Source organism: Hibiscus syriacus, unplaced genomic scaffold (genome assembly GCF_006381635.1).
Source record: "Hibiscus syriacus cultivar Baekdansim isolate YM2019G1 unplaced genomic scaffold, ASM638163v2 tig00111095_pilon, whole genome shotgun sequence".
Taxonomy (NCBI): Eukaryota; Viridiplantae; Streptophyta; class Magnoliopsida; order Malvales; family Malvaceae; genus Hibiscus; species Hibiscus syriacus.
Window position 1 is genome coordinate 557172 of NW_024062980.1, and position 16390 is coordinate 573561.

Here is a 16390-nt window from a genome sequence, read left to right on the forward strand (position 1 = left end):
ATTTATTAATTGGGTAAAGTACAAATATGATAACCAACCTTTTTTCTCTCCCATATTCCACCCATTGTACTTTAAATCTTTTTATTTTTCTTATTGAACTTAATACGTTGGGTTTTTTTATTCACTCAATCGTTTCCTCACTAACGGCATTATGACATTGCTTTTTTATTTTATTTTTAATGGGTAAATTACAATTTTAACCACTGATCTTTACTCTCTCCTATTTCACCGCTATACTTTTAACTATTTTCAATTAATAACTAAACTTTATGCATTGGATTTTTTGGTCACTCCTATGTTAGCAACAGAAAAGCCACATCGTAACGCTGTTAGGAGAAACAACTGAGTGACCAAAAAACCCAATGTATTAAGTCGGTGAGGAAATTGAAAGATTTAAAGTACAATGATTGGAACAAGAGAGAGTAAAGTTCAGTTACCAAATTTGTAATTTACCCTTTTGTTCCGTTTTAATCACCCAACAATTTTTTTCCAAAATCATACCTAAAGTTACGTAAGTTTCATTTTGTCATTTACTGCTAAACAATTAACGGTGATGCTAACGTAGACGTAAGATAATGTCATATCATTGAAATAAAAAAAAAATATTTTTTAACAGTAGATGACCAAAACGGAATCAAAACGTAATGTTAGGTATGATTAAAAATAAGTTGGATGGCCAAACGGAACCGAAGTGATAATTGGGTGATTAATTGCATAGTTTACTTCCGGTTTATGAATATGTAAGATGAAGACATCTTTATGCATGTGTTCCTTTCCTACATCTTGGCAAAAGAAGGGAGAAATAATGGCCGGGATAGATTATGCGTTTCCAAATGAGAAGCGAGAACGAGTCATGATTAACGTGGAATTATTACTTTAGATATCTGTCATGAACTCTCTTCTCCTTTCACATTCTATTGCAGGTCAGTGTCCGGGAGCAGCATCACGGACCATTTAAACTACTATGGTGTTGATTTAACGTTCATACAATGGAGATCCTGCACAATCGTGATGGATCCGCGTGTTTCGGAGCATGCAAAAAAACGGATCACAAAGGAAATACCGCTTTGTCGAGAGATCCGGCTACACTTTTTGTTCCGAAAATGAATAATCAGTCAAGTGAGGAGGAGGTTGCATATAGTGCATTAATGTACAGTTTGTGCTTTCTTCCTCGTAGGTTTCCACCCCATAACCATCTCTTTCATTATTCTGTTGTAGCCATGTAAAAACCCCGATGATTGTGTGTTACCCGAAGGAGAATGTTGATGCTTAGGGCTTGGGTATTGATGGAGTTGGTGTAAATAACAAAGTGTACATAATTTATTTAAGATTGATCATACGTATGATAGCAATGCCAGCTAAAATTTGTTTACTCAGTCTTTAAGAGCGTGCATTGTAGAAATAAATGATGAATGGTTCATCATTCTGCTTACAAAACCAACATTTCAAATCCCATATGTTGAGAGGCAAGTTTAGTGTCCAACAAGAACGTCAATCCGGTTGCTGTTGATCATACACAAAGCCATAGGGCTGATATCTTGAAGCCTTTGTATACCCCATGCCCATGCAAGTAGAGGATTGCATAATATAATTTGGTCTTCACCTGCTTCTGTCTGTTTGTTGAGCACTCCCTATTTTCTCCAACTAACACGAGTAATGGCCTCTTTTTCCTATCGTTTATTTTTTTCTCGAAAGAAACCAACCAGGGGATCGAATTTCACAATTATATTGATTTTCCCAAGGCTTAGGGAACTTTCACGCCATTAGCCAATAGATTATTATATTTGTTTATATTATGGACAAATCTGAAGCTTATTCCTGTGAGACCCACCTCTCAATTGTCGCTGTAATCGAAAACAATGGCAAAAATTCCATGATCCCAAAGAAACCAAATGTCTTTATCCCATTGCATTTCACGACTCGAAAATCATATCCCCATGTGATGTGGAAATTTCCACTAAACAAGTACATCTTAGGGTCTCTTGCCAAACCTTAGGGCCAAAGACAAGAGTCTGTCCAAGTCTGTTGCTGTCAAACACCATTGTCAATGGCATCTCTGCTGGTAGCAACTTTCCAGGTTCTGCCTCGGTGCATCATTTTCTCATTGATCCGAGTATGGGTCACCCTGTCACGGTCCTACCGTTCTTCATTATCTGCAATACGAGTCAACAGATTATCTTGAAAGCTAATAGCCAAATCTTATATTCCTCACCTAAACCACTTCTGCGCTCAAACGGATGGCAAGCAATGGTAATTGGAAGGTATTTACTTTATTTCTATGCAAATATAAACAGAGGCCAGTTTCGAAAGTGTAATTCACAAGATTAGAATGAACAATTGAAGAGATGCTTTTCTAGGTTTTCAAAAATGGATCCTAAACCTCATGTACGGCTAAATACACCTTCACCAAGCAAAAATCGAACCCTGCATTGTCTATTCAACATGAACAATTCCATTTGGAGGCTGCAAAGGTCCCAGCAGTTTGTCTGCAAATAATCAACCTAATAGAAGATTAGTAAATAAAGAAAAAAATACAAGGAAAACATCACAACTTTGTTAGTAGACTACCTGAGTTGCCTGAAAAGCACATGCTCAGGAACATTTTCTTCCGGTCATTCCAACAGAATCAGCCTGAGGCCTTGGAATATCATCAACGGGATGTGGATTTGAAAAGTCATTGGACAGCAAGTACCTCTCGGATTTACTTGAGCATAATTCTGAAATTTGAGCAGATCTTGATTGGATATCTGCTTAGAACACACTTGCTTCTCAGTAAGCAGATTATCCACCTGTTCAAGAGGACTGACCCCTTGAGATGCCGTAACGTCATTGTGCTTTGCTCTGACACTTGTCGATTAGCCTTGTCACTGCAGAGTTCTTTGGTTGGAGTACTAAAGTACTGATGACTAAGCGCTAGCCGAAGACGAATATTCCTTTGAGAATATACATTTTGGTACAAAGGCCCAGGAAGATCTGATTTAATGGCAGAAAGAAAACTCATTGTTAAGTACAAGATTAAGAAACTATTATGGACAAGTGAAGCAGCAGACTACTTTTTGTCAGTTGACAGTTTTCAAGGGCTTTCATAGGGATTTCACTTTCTGAAACCGTTTATTGGAAAGTCCTTAGCTGCAAATGTGCATGATAAATATTAATGCAAGAGAAGCAAAAGCAATAATTGGCAACTGGATAGCCTTCTGTGAGGTATATATCTGTGCTCCAGAATTTTGATTGAGAGCTGTCCCGAGACCCTCGTACACAAATTGGAACTCTTATTGTGAACCAGAGCCTCTCTGCATTAGATGGCTCGGAAAAGTCAGGAAATAGAATGACAACTAATTCAACATGGCCTTACATGCATATACGTCATGAGAATTTAGAATTTTTCATGCCAGAAGCCGTTTTTTGGATCATCCAGAATGGGAAGGCAGTCACCAGGTAGCCTACAGAAATTGCAAAAAAGTAATTTAAAAAAAATGGCACCATCCACCAGAAAACAAAAGTCATTCAGAAAGAATAGCAAAAGCTTGAATAACAGAAATAGCTACCCTACTTTATAAGAAGCCAGCAAAAAGCCTAACAAAATTTCATAAATACAACAATATTACTAGATCTATCATCCCCAGGCTTGGAGACTGTAGAGCAAAAGAAATGCATTAACATAAATGCCATATGCTCGGCAACTTAAAATCATTTTCAAAATTTTCTTTTACAAGCTTCATGTTTGAGCTAAAGAAAAAGAATACACCAATTCTCATCCCAAAGAAAAGGAACAAAAAAATAAACAGGTTTCTGAAAACCGTGAGGCGGAAGAAAATAACAAGCATACTAAGGTGCATTTGTGTTTGAGAAAAGACAATTTGTCATGGTAAACCATAAACGGATGTCTTTAGATAAATGTAGTATTATTGAAAAGAAAAAACAAGTGATACAATTTAAAGCGTTTTGCTGAAGATGGCACAACAGAGGTTGATTGATCGGTATTCTGGGGACTAATTCCTGAGCCATCCATGAGATATTCCTATCTGTACAAGAAGAAAAGGAAAAGATGCATGAAGCGAAAATAATGAGGCACCTGCTGCGCGATGATAGAACTGAAATGTAAGTAAATAAATAAACATTTCAAATTAGACATTTTAACATCATAAAATCATACCGTTAAAATGGTGGGAAAAGCAAGAGAAAATCAACAATATCCACTTACGTTTTGCATGCATGGTTAAAGTAGAAGACATCCAAATTTGCCCATCCATGAGGGATTCAGATGCTGTAGTCTCATCATCAGCATCAATAATTTCCGATCGCTCCTGGTCCCCAACTAGTGTAGGTTGGTCTAAGAGAGGTTAAGAACTATGAAATATGAATCAACAAGGAAATATAAGTTTCCTGTAATGAAGCTGAAAAGGTATAATACATCTTTAAAACAAAACACAAGATAACCAAAAAATGAATTTTCATTAAAGAAAAAAGATCTAAAACTCTTTTATGTACTTTTGATATTCCTTTTTTTCAAGTACTAAGTACTAACAATAACAATGTAACAAATGAAGAAAGAAGATTGAAGCTTAAAAGTGAAGCCAGCAAAATACTGAAAAGCATTGAGAAAAAAAAGTGAAAAAATTGGGATACTAGCATAAGCAGCTAGTAACTTCTTCCTTTCCTTCCTTGGAGGCTTCCTATGGCCTGTACTACCATCAAGCTCCAAATAATTTCTTCTGTGATTTTTAGTGACCTACATAGTTCTGGAAAAATCATAACAGAGAAAAAAGAAGCAATTCAGTGAAGCACCAGTGACACCACTTAACAAATCATAGCTGTCTCAACTAGAGAACAATGCCAAAAGAAGACAATACGATTATGAATCGCTCAATCCTACTGCTTATTGAAAGATCATTGAGAACAATAATGCTTGATTGACAACAGAAATACATTAAACATAGATAAATGCATGTGCAAAAGTCTTTTTAAGTGTCTAACTGTTTTAAGTTGATAAAGATAAAAATTGGGAAAGATCGATTACGAAAGTAAAATGCCTCCAAACCTGCATGAGCAGCATATTGACTGGCCTTGACCGGCTTCTTACATGCATTACAACATACCTTCACAAGTATATTAAACAATTAGGCGAACAAAACAAAAATGGTGTACACATCAACAATTTATGTAAAAAACAACAAAAAGACTGTATAAAGAGTACATTTCTACCCTGGTGAAGACACAATCTTAAAAACAAGAACACCCTTTGGAGGCAAAAAGAAAATTTGGTAAATAAGAATGCAAAGGGCAAGCTACTGAGTGAGTATTCTCAAGTGGAAAGTAAAGTTTTGGTGGCATTTAATTAACCATATTAAAACCTGCGCAGACTCAATGTTGAACTTCTTCTTATTTAAGATTATACATCAGCATTCCAAAACCAAATATTGGGGGCCTTAATAGGCAAAGATAACATAGATATGGATTAAAGAGAGCATAAACAGAAAAAACTATTTTCATGAAAGAGAAAACAACATGATATCAAACAGAACTGAAATGTAATCACTCAGATAAACTCACCAAATTTAAAGGATCAGTCATAGGCTTCAAACCAAAGACATGCATATCTGTGAGTGAAAATAAACATGCCACATAAACAATGACACAACATTATAGCCCATATAATTTGGTGTAAGAGAAACATTATAAATTGTAAGACAAATAAAATAACATTATATTGAACATAAGCATCACCTTCTTCATCAAGTAAATTTGCCACATCTGCCCCACGTAATTCTCTGTAAATGTATTGAGCAGCTAACTTTTGATTGACAACATCCTCTGCCAACAGTCAAGGACAATGTCATGTCATGTTTTTTTGTCATGTTTTTTGATAGAAAGTAGGCCTCATTAAAAACCCCCTTCAAAGCCTCCATGCTATGAAGTAACATGAAGGATTTTTTTTGATAGGAAAAGTAGGTCTCATAAAAACCTCCTTCTAAGTAGCCCTTACCATGAGGTCAGAACCTACTAGGGGAAGGAGGAATAGAACCTTAATATGATAATGTAAAATTACATAAAACTAGAACCACTCCTTTAAGATACATAAAACTTAAGCACACTCTTATAACGCCTTGATTAAAACCTCCGAACTCAGTACTAAAAAAGTGACCCACTACCCAATCCCCTCCTTTGCAAGCAAATCTGCCTCGCAATTACATCTTCTCGGAATCCACCTCACAATGACCTCATACTCAGAAACCGCATCCGCAATATCCTTGACAAAATTTAAAAGAAAAGGAGGAACTGACTCCTGATATTTCAACCACTCCACAGCTAGCTTGCAATCAGATTCAATAATAAGCCTTCCCTTCATACCCATTCTGATGACACAAAGATGTCTATTCCCTTTTGATAGCTTTTAACTCTGCTAAAATAATAGGAGTAGCCCTATTTTTTCTGAAAACGACATCAATTTAATCCGATTCCAATCTCTAAGAATGCCCCCAATTCCTGCTAACAACCCAACCCTACTAACTGCTCCATCCACGTTAAACTTAAAAAATCGACTGGAGGAGGACTCCAGTAAACCACAGGCCTGTTAATCAAGAGAAGCTGAATATTAGCCAATGAAGGATCACCAATTAGAGAGTCCACTTGAATAGGATAAAGGATACTTAGCTAGGAACCATTTCGCAAGCCTTAACCTGACTGTGAAAACAATGAGATGTGTCCAGCTTGCCTCTTTCAAAAACAATTTCGTTTCTCATCTTCCAAATCGACCATAAAACAGCCCCCGGAATAAACTTCCACATATTAGAAAATGGCCTAAGAACAGACCATGAAATTATAATTGATGAAGGATCAGTAGGTAAGGCTAACTTGATACCCCAGTAGGCTATGATTCTGTTCCATAGTACCCAGGAAAACTGGCAGTAAATAAACAGATGCTGAACTGATTCCTCTGCTTGATTGCAAAAGGGGATAGAGAGTCCTCCCCTAAGTGAACCCCCTTTTCTTCAATTCCCCTCTAACCGCTACTTTATTAAGTGATAGTTGCCAAAGGAAAACCTCTACTCTAGGAGGAACCAGACCTTGCCAAACACATTTGTTCCACCTAAAGTTATCCTCATCCACTGAGTAGAAAGATTTCGTGCAAGCTTTAACGGAATACAAACCCTCGCCCGCACCAACCCAAAGCATGCAATCCTCAAAGATTCATTTAATTTGATAACATTGAGCTTGTCCAATAGATCAACCAGCTGAGCCACTTCCCAATCGCATAGATTCCCCTAGTCTTAATATTCCACTCCCAACCATTCAATCAAAACTACCAAATTCAGCAACCTTACCCCTTGATTTGTTGACAGAGCAAAATCCTAGGAAAGAACTTTCAATGGAAAACCCCCAACCATGTATCTTTCCAAAGAAAATCGAATTGCCATTCCCAACTTGTAACCTCGCATGAGATCTAATGCATCCTCCAAAGAAATCATCCTTCATGTAGCTATTCACAATACCTCTCCAAATCCAAGAGTCCTTATGGGAGGAGACTTTATTGACATCCATAGAAAGACAACTAACACTATGTTAGAACATAAGAACTTTTCCACAAGATTCTTTTTCGTTGGCAAACTTCCACACCCACTTTCCCAATAGTGCTCTATTAATAAGCTTCAAATCAACAACTCCTAGACCACCTCCACACTTCGGTTTACAAATTTTATTCCAACTCACCCAATGCATTTTCTTCTTTTCTTCTCCTCCACCCCATAAAAAATTCGCCATCAAAGAGTTTAATTTTTGACAGATTTTAGCTGGAATCTTGAAAATAGCGAGATAAAAGATAGGTAAAGAGGATAAAACCGACTTAATAAGCACCATCTACCGGCCATAGACAAAGAGAAGCTTTCCATCCCGCCAATTTCTTATCAAAGTTAGCTAGGACTGGCTCCCACAGTTTCTCACAGTTTCTTTTAGCCCCTAGCGGAAGGCCTAAAAACTGTCGGAAATGAACCAATAGAGCAGCCAATGTCCCTAGCCCAAATTCTCAGTGTGTCCTCCTCCACATAATACCTACAATTTACTCTTAACTAAATTAAGATGAAGCCCCGTCATAAAACTAAAATCATCAACACTCGTCTAACGTTTTTAATTTGAGTGATGGAGGCTCGACAAAAATAATTAGGTCATCCGCAAACTGAAGATGGGTCAAATTGAAACTGTTTTGCACATTTCCAAAAGAAAACCCTTGAAATAATCCTAATTCCACAGCTTTATTTAACATCATATGAAGGAGTTCACCACCACATTAAACAAAGAGGAGAAAGACTACATCCTTGTCGCAAACCTTTAGCAATATGAAACTCTTTTGTAGGAGACCCATTCAGTAGAATAGATATAGAAGCTGTAGAAAACATTATTTATCCAAGAACACCACCTTTCTCCGAAGCCCATCTCCTTCATAAGCCTTAACAGAATCTGCCAATCCACGGTGTCATAAGCTCTGCTAAAATCCACTTTGAAAACAACCCCCTGCAGCCCTTGTTTCCTCCAATAATCTATGCCTTCATTTGCTAAACAGGCGCAATCCAACATTGCCTCCCCGAATAAACGCAAACTGTGTAGGGCTAACAATATCTTTAACACAAGAGAAAGTCTTTTCGAAAGAACCTTAGAGAGAATCTTATACAAGCTGCCCACTAGACTAATAGGTCTATAATCTTCAATACTCTCAGGATTACCTTTCTTTGGAATCAAGGTAATAAAAGCATGATTCACTCCATGAACCCACCGCTTTCCATTGTAGAAATCTGAAAAAACTCCATAATCTTCACCTTCAACAAATTCCAATACTTCTTGTAAAACCCATTGTGAAACCATCCGGCCCTGGTTTTGCACTATCCGAAGATGAAATTGCTTGCCACACTTCTGCTCTGTAAACACCTCTTCTAGAGAATCACTTTGAACTTGAGACAACTGTTTAAAATCAAAATTCAAGCCCTCAACTTCCAGTGTAGTTTTTTCATTATATGCTTCTTGAAAAACTTAAACACACTGTCTTTTATCTTTTCTGGATCCGAAATAACTTTGCCTTTAAAATTGATCGAATGAATAGTGTTGAATCTATTCCTTTCAATGCACTAAGATGAAAAAACCTTGTATTCCTGTCTCCATCTTTAATCCATCTGTTTCTAGATTTTTGAAACCAAATTCTCTCCTCAATCCTTAACAGTCTCCATAATTCCTTTTTAGACTCAATCAATTGTGCCCAATCCCTGCAGACTGCTTTCCACCTTGACACTTTAAATCCAGACTGTTAATTTTAATTTCCAGCAACGAAATTGACTCTGACAGCCCTAAATGTCCACTTCCAGACCAGTTTCTGATTTCATTTTTTGCACCCTGCAGTATTCTGAAAATTCCACCACTATTGTTCTTCTTCTTCTACTTCCAGTGAGTCTGCAACTAAATCATCAAAACCTTGTTCTTCTAATAGAAAATTAAAGAACCTAAAAGGTTTTGGACCCCAATTTGTAGATTTATCCTCCAGCAAGACTGGATTATGGTCTGAAATAGATTTCGGTAAAATCGACTGCACAATGTTAGGGAAAATCTTAAGGAATTGCGCAGATAAGGAACCTATCCAATTTCACCCATGTTGAAGATTCTTATTACTGCACCAAGTGAAAGAACCTCCTGACATAGGCAAGTTAATGAGATTGGCTTTTTGTACGAATGACCTGAAAATATCCATAGTATGCCAATTTTGTGATTTGCCTATCTTTTCTTCTGATCAAGATACGCGTTGAAGTCTCCCCCTAGACACACTGGTAAATTTAGAGCTCTAACATACTTCAGCAACTCCCCATAAAAAACCTCCTCTCAGCTTCGACTGGAGGCCCATAAACATTAATAGCTACAAACTCCATAGAACCATGCTTAGATTTTCCTACTAACGCCAGAAACCTACTATGCACAAACTGATCAATGACTTGAACCACGTTCTCATTCCACAATGTAATCAATCCCCCCGATGACCCCTGTGCTGGAGAAACCAACACCCCCTTTAACAAGTTACCTCCAATCCTTCTAAAAATCGCCCCATGGCATCTTTCCAACTTAGATTCTTGAATGAAAAAAAAACTGGTTTCGTCTTCTTGACTAACCTTGCTGCAGCTACACACTTCTCCCTCCTCCCAAGACCCCTAATGTTCCACGAAATAATACTAAAATTATCATAAAAAAGAATTACTCCCCTACACTCAGCTAAAACTGAGCAGCCTTCATCCACCCCTAACTGCATCTGTCTCTTGACCAAGACATAATAATTTATCAATAAAAGCCTCCTTCCCTTCCTTAAATGAAATACCTAACATCTCACACACTTCCCAAGTATCCACTGCTTCCTTCAGTAATTCCACAAAAGAGGAAGAAGAAGCAGTCGAAATATTAACCAAGTCAATAGCTTCAGAAATTAAGGCTCTCCTCTTCCTTCTCTTCCTTCTCTTTTCATTTCCTTTCCCTGAAGCATTCACAGAAATAGCTTCCACCCTTTCAACACCATCATTACAAATGGTAGGGACCGTAGATGTATTCTGAAAATCGGCAGAACCATTGAAGTCCTTATCTTGTCCCTTTCCAATACTATTCGTAGGAAACTGCTGTATACTTCTAGGAACAGAATTGTTCTGCTTAAGCTTCGGAGAAGCCATGGGACAGAAGACATCATCTTCAATAGCTGGACACAAATTCTTCTATCTCTTGACCTTTTATAAACTCGGGCATAGCGCCTTCCCCTTCTGCCAACAGGAGCACTCCTAATTGACAAACCTATCATAATATCTTCATCTTCCATATCCCCATTTTTCCTTCTATTGATACACTTCTTTCTTCTGCAAAAAATTCAGACATTCTGCTCCTTATCTTGTTTGCTAGCCTAGCCCAATTCAACTTCACAGCAGGGCCAGCTGGAATAATTTTAGTAACAGGAAATAAGCCTCCCAATTAGACTCCGAATGGGCTGAACTCTGGGCTGCAACCTCTCTCAGCCCAAGGCCTGCAAACTCCCCCCTGGTATTTAATTCAAATTCAAACTTGTCTGACACCCCATTACTATTGGGCAGAGTGTCTGACTATTTTCCAAATCCTGATCTCCACCTTCTTCTAACGTCCTCCTTTCTTGACTTTTCTGAAGCCACGTGTCAACTTTGACCAGAAACCTTCCGCAGAGTTCTCCCTGTTGTCTCCTACCTTATCTTTGTTTCTACCATCTTCTCCTTTGACACTTCGTCATTGCAGTTGCCAAATGACACAGTCTGCCTCACGTCTCCATAAGCTTCAGAGAAAGCATTAGAGCTGGATCCCACATTAACTTTAACTTTAAACGATCTGCCATAAGATCCTACAATAACAGATTCTTGTACATCGAACGGACTTGCCACCCTTAGCAGCATTCTAGCCGAAGAGAGGTCATCTCTGTTTCTTGTTCCCTCCGGGATACAAACAACCTTTCCCCACTTTCCTCCAAGCTTCTCTAGAAAGGAATACTCCAACTAAGAAGCGGTAACCCAACCAACTCGACCAAGCAATAAGCCAAAGGGACTCCATCTTCACTCAACAATGGATCTACCCAATCAAACCAGCAGTAAAGTTTCTCTCTAAGACTCGACCACGCCTTCAGGAACTCTTCATTTGTATTGAAGATAATAATGCATGCGTCCTAACATATCCCACTTTACTATCTTGACCTGGAACCCTCTTTTGCCAAAGCTCGCACCACCATAACAGGCTGAAATGTATCTTTAAAATCCCTGTTAAGGAATTTTTCACCCAGCAAAATCTTCTGAAGGGATGTGCATATCCCAGACATTTTTACTCCTTTTGCTTTCTTTGACCTTCCCAGTTCACCCTTCTTTGTTGATCCACACTCCTACTGTTATCCACATTCACAACCTCCTTATACGTTCTGCCATCTCTCAAACTTCTCGGTGACTCCAAGTCAACCTGCTGTCTGCCATTAGCTTCTCTACATGGCTTAATTCCTTCCAGCTGAGATCTTTTAACCTCTGCATCTCTCTTCCGGCCCCTCTTATACTTAGCCACCCCCACAGTGACTCTCTTCCCATCAATCAACGTTCCATTTACATTCATAACTGCTCTTCTGCAACCTTCCTCCACCGCATATTGCACAAAAGCAAACGTTGATGACTTATAATTCGTTTTAACCATAAAACTTGGGATAAAGACCCTCACTATTCTACCATAATGGTTGAAAATCTCTCTTAACTCACTTCTGGTAACTCTCTTACTAAGATTTCCAACAAAAACAGTCCATTCCTCACCGGAGAATGAATGACCAAACGCACCCGCTCTCTTTCTCTCTCTACTTTTCTCACTCATGGTCATACCCCACTGTACTTAAAGTAACATGAAGGATCAAAGGAGGAAAAGAGTGCCCAGAAACTTTTATTCATAAGAGCCAAATTACATAGGCAGAACTGTCCCCTAAACCTTTAACTGAAGAACATAAGACTTAATTCAAACACCTAACACAACAGAAAGTTGCATTTCCTGTTAATCAACACAACCAAATAAACCAAAAATCACCCTATCCCATCTTTAGCTAGTTTGTCAGCTTCCCAGTTTGCCGCCCTCAATATATGCCTAATAATAACATCCTTTGCTTCCAAAAGCGAAACTATATCCTTCACCAATGATAGAAACAAAGAAGTGCATAAACCCAGATTCTGGATCCACTTCAGAGCATTAATTGAGTCAGATTCGAGAATAAATCTCTCTGATTAGGAACCGAATCTAACTCATCCATAAGACAAAGCCCCCTCTTAATTGCCAACAACTCTGCCATGAAAGGAGGACCACCCCCTACTGTTTCAGAGAACCACTGCAACAGCACTCCTCTACTATCCCGAATCAAACCACCAATACCTCCTTTATCCCACCCCGAAACCATCGCTCCATCAACATTTAACTTTAAGAACCCATCCGGGGGAGGAACCCAGCAAGTTGATTGAGAGCAGCCCTTTCCTGATCTTCCCACCGAATCAGCCAGTTTTAAATCGCCTACTAGGGAATCTAAAGGAATAACCAACTCGTTGAACCGAGCTACAAACCATGAAGCTACTCTAAATCTGACAATGAAAGACAATCTGACCAAATCCAGCTTTACTTTCTGAAAGATAATCTCATTCCTACATGTCCATACTGACCACACCACTGCCCTAGGAATGAATTTCCAAATCAAAGAATTAGGCAATAAATCATCCCACAAAATGAAAAAAATCAATGATATGTTTTGGAATCACCAATGACACATTCCACATTTTCAAAAATGATGACCACAGACCCCACACAACCCTACAATGCAGAAATAAATGAGACACTGATTCCACCTCCCTACCACACAATACACAAGTGATCAACAATATGACTACGAGTGTAGGCAGGAATGGTGAAGTTTAACATGCAGTGACATAAATTTGATAACATGCTTATGTTCTTTTTAACTATGTTAAAAGTGAATCAAGAGTTTCACAGGCATAATCACAAGTTTGAAATAGGGAGAGAGAACAAAAATAATAATGTACATGAATCAAAAGTGGGATATATTCATGGAGAAACAAAAGTAGCGGGTTCTCTTTTCATGGTGGAGAAGGGCTAACACCAACTTATCTGTAATAATGACAGAGTTCCTCAAAATGAAAGGAAAGACCAATTGTATGAAAAAATTTATTTATCTACCTTAAAGTATTCAGAAGATGACAATCACGATAAAATATAAAGAAGAGACCAATAGGTGTCGCAAAATTGAGACATTTCTATCACTACTCTTGTATGATGTATCACTTCGTTCTACAACACTATTTCACTAGTAACCAGGAACGGAGCTAGGGTCAAAGCTCAAATTGTCTTAACTTAAAAAAATAGAGATCTATTTAGTACTTAAACTTAGAGATACCTAAATTGCCATTGGAAAAAAATTTGGGGAGGCAGGACACCTCCCAGCTACAATGTAGTTCCGTTCTGCTAGGAACTACTACCAATTGGTCACAAACTTAGACCACATCATTTCAATTTTTGACCATGTAACCAAGGGTCGCAAATCATTAAAAGTTGTATGATACATTGGATATCGAAAACCAAGTTGCTCTAACTCTTCATTTTTCTCCAAAACCCATGTCTGACACCTACTCACACCTGGATATCCTCACTCCAAGAAATCTCCAAGTACAAGGGAAAATGTAGAAAAAATAAACAAACCCATATCTTTCACAATTGAATCCCAGTAACTTGTAAGTATACACATTCCATTATTTCATACCACGTAGTCATATTGTACCTTTTATAGAGGGCGAGATGCTTCCTGCTTCAAGAATCCTAGCCATAACAGCCATTCTACTGCTTCCCAGTGAGCATACCATTGAGACACAAAGCTAGCACCAAATCTATAAATTGCAATAAACAAGGCCAGATAAAATCACCAAAATATTCGTACAAAAATATATATACCTCGTAATTAATAGAACCAAAATCTAAACAAACAATAATAAATAAAATCCACGCGTATAATTTTTTTAATTAATGCTGGAAATTCAAGAAACTAAAAAGTTAGATAACGATCATGTTTGCAAAATCGAATATTACTGACATTTTCCTTTTCGTATTAGTTCTTTTTAATAAGAGAACTAAATTTTAAATAATTTAACGAAAATCAAGTGTCAAAAAATGTGGTTAAACAAGTTCAAACTAGAAACGACGAAATACGATATACATTGTAAAAGTTCCATGTAACAAGAAAATTTACGCTGTCATGCAGTCCAAATAAAGAAATAGCAGCAATTATTGTTCGATCAAAATAAAATAAAAACCCTATAAATAGAGCAGAAGAAAATAAAAAGTATAAACTAACCTCGATCTATACCAGAAAAATCTCGGGGGAAACCCTAAAATTGAGGAAAAAATTTAAAAATTCGAAATAGTTCTCAAAACAATGCGCCGATTCCGATGCAATGTGAGAGAAACTAAAGGTCAAGAAAGACCTGCAATGGCGGAAATGGAAACCCTAAGCGGAAAGGAAAGAAGACTTGGCATTTTTGCGGAGCAAATTGGGAAGGAAAAAAAACTGACGGTTTCTTTTCTGGATTTTGGTTTTGCGTTAATATAGACGCAGGGGGTTGCATTATATTAATGTGATCCGTGCTGCATTAGATAACAATATGGAAACGAGAGCTTTTAGGATAATATACGAATAAGGCATAATATAAATCAAATTACACTAACCTTAATTTTCTATTTAGTTGTTTAAATTTTATAGATCAATTTAAGTATTTAATGTTACTAATATTATTATTTATATGTTTGGTCTATTACGTTCATTAAAAAGAATTGTTATTCGACATGCGTCATATTTATAAAAATTTGAGAAAAAAATTATTTAAAAATATATAAAATTATAATTATTTTTAAAAATACCTCAAATTCATCTCGAATTTGAAAAACCTCGTAACTTTGAAAATTCCAATTCCAACCTCTTTATTCATGTTGACCATCACTTTTACCGTTGTTGCCATCGACGAGTTACTATCTGGTCCGAAGAACCCACCATGATTTTTTATTTTTTAAAAAAAGTTAAAATTATATAAATGTGAATACCGAATAAAGAAATTTTTAATGTAATTACAATTGAGGCACTTAAATGATAATATTAATAATGTTTGTCATCTAAATTGATCGAAAAAATTTAGACATCTAAATGAAAAAAGATGTATAGTTCAGATATTTTTTTATGTTAAGCCTAAGAATAATTAGGCTCGTTGAGTAGGATAAGATTTTATAATGAAGTAATTAGGTTAAAATATTTATTTTTAAAAAAAATTTTATATTATTTAATTTAAATTAATAATTTTAATGTTAATTATTATAAAAATATAAAAAAATTATTTTATAAATCAAATTTTGAAAAGAGATTATTCTTAATACGCTACAATAAAACATGACACAAGAAACAATCAAATTATTCTTTTTCTTAATCGTTGTAACAAATTATGACGCCACACATGAAATAATAAGGAATCATCTCATGAATCCGAAACCACAGAAAAACTCAATGAAAACCATCCGCTTATAATACTTTCTCTGATCATATAATCGACGGTCAACATCGTTTTAAAATTTTGAACTTTCTTTTCAAGCAATCCCTTCGCGTCAAAAACTCAGTCCTCTCTCCGCGATTCTCATTTAAATTCTAGTGTATGTATAATCTTAATCTCAGTCCCTGTAACTTTGTAACCTTAAAATTTAATCTCTTAATAAAGAGTAATTAAACAAAAAAATAGAAGTCAACAATTAATTTTTAAACTAAAAGGGTCCAAATATAATTAAACCAATAAATTTGGGA

At 36.8% G+C, this 16390-nt stretch overlaps 1 protein-coding gene and 1 long non-coding RNA gene across 4 annotated transcripts; both read right to left on the minus strand.

Moving 5' to 3' along the window:
• Positions 1-2246: 2246 nt before the first annotated feature.
• Positions 2247-4039, minus strand: LOC120152750. 2 transcript variants are annotated; one of them, XR_005518722.1, is made up of 5 exons: positions 3933-4039; positions 3356-3443; positions 3054-3129; positions 2569-2973; positions 2247-2486 (listed from the first exon to the last, which is right to left on the minus strand). It is a non-coding gene; the product is annotated as an uncharacterized LOC120152750 (long non-coding RNA). The 2 variants fall into 2 exon arrangements; XR_005518721.1 differs by having other exon boundaries at positions 2247-2501.
• A 167-nt stretch (positions 4040-4206) lies between these two features.
• On the minus strand, positions 4207-15137 carry LOC120152749. 2 transcript variants are annotated; one of them, XM_039164904.1, is made up of 7 exons: positions 14903-15137; positions 14333-14438; positions 5728-5814; positions 5554-5600; positions 5042-5099; positions 4630-4742; positions 4207-4333 (listed from the first exon to the last, which is right to left on the minus strand). In XM_039164904.1, exons 2-6 carry the CDS (start codon positions 14412-14414, stop codon positions 4642-4644), a joined length of 375 nt encoding a protein of 124 aa, XP_039020835.1. In that variant the 5' UTR covers positions 14415-14438; positions 14903-15137; the 3' UTR covers positions 4207-4333; positions 4630-4641. The 2 variants fall into 2 exon arrangements, with proteins under 2 accessions (XP_039020835.1, XP_039020834.1); XM_039164903.1 differs by having other exon boundaries at positions 14333-14445.
• Between the last annotated feature and the right edge of the window lie 1253 nt (positions 15138-16390).

Excerpts from the sequence above, each read along its gene's own strand:
- LOC120152749 (XM_039164904.1), bottom strand. The coding sequence starts at position 14,414 with ATGGTATGCTCACTGGGAAGCAGTAGAATGGCTGTTATGGCTAGGATT. Across the intron at positions 5,815-14,332 it reads CATCTCGCCCTCTATAAAAG|AGGATGTTGTCAATCAAAAG; the intron begins GTACAATATGAC and ends GACTGTTGGCAG. Across the intron at positions 5,100-5,553 it reads TGACTGATCCTTTAAATTTG|GTATGTTGTAATGCATGTAA; the intron begins GTGAGTTTATCT and ends ATACTTGTGAAG.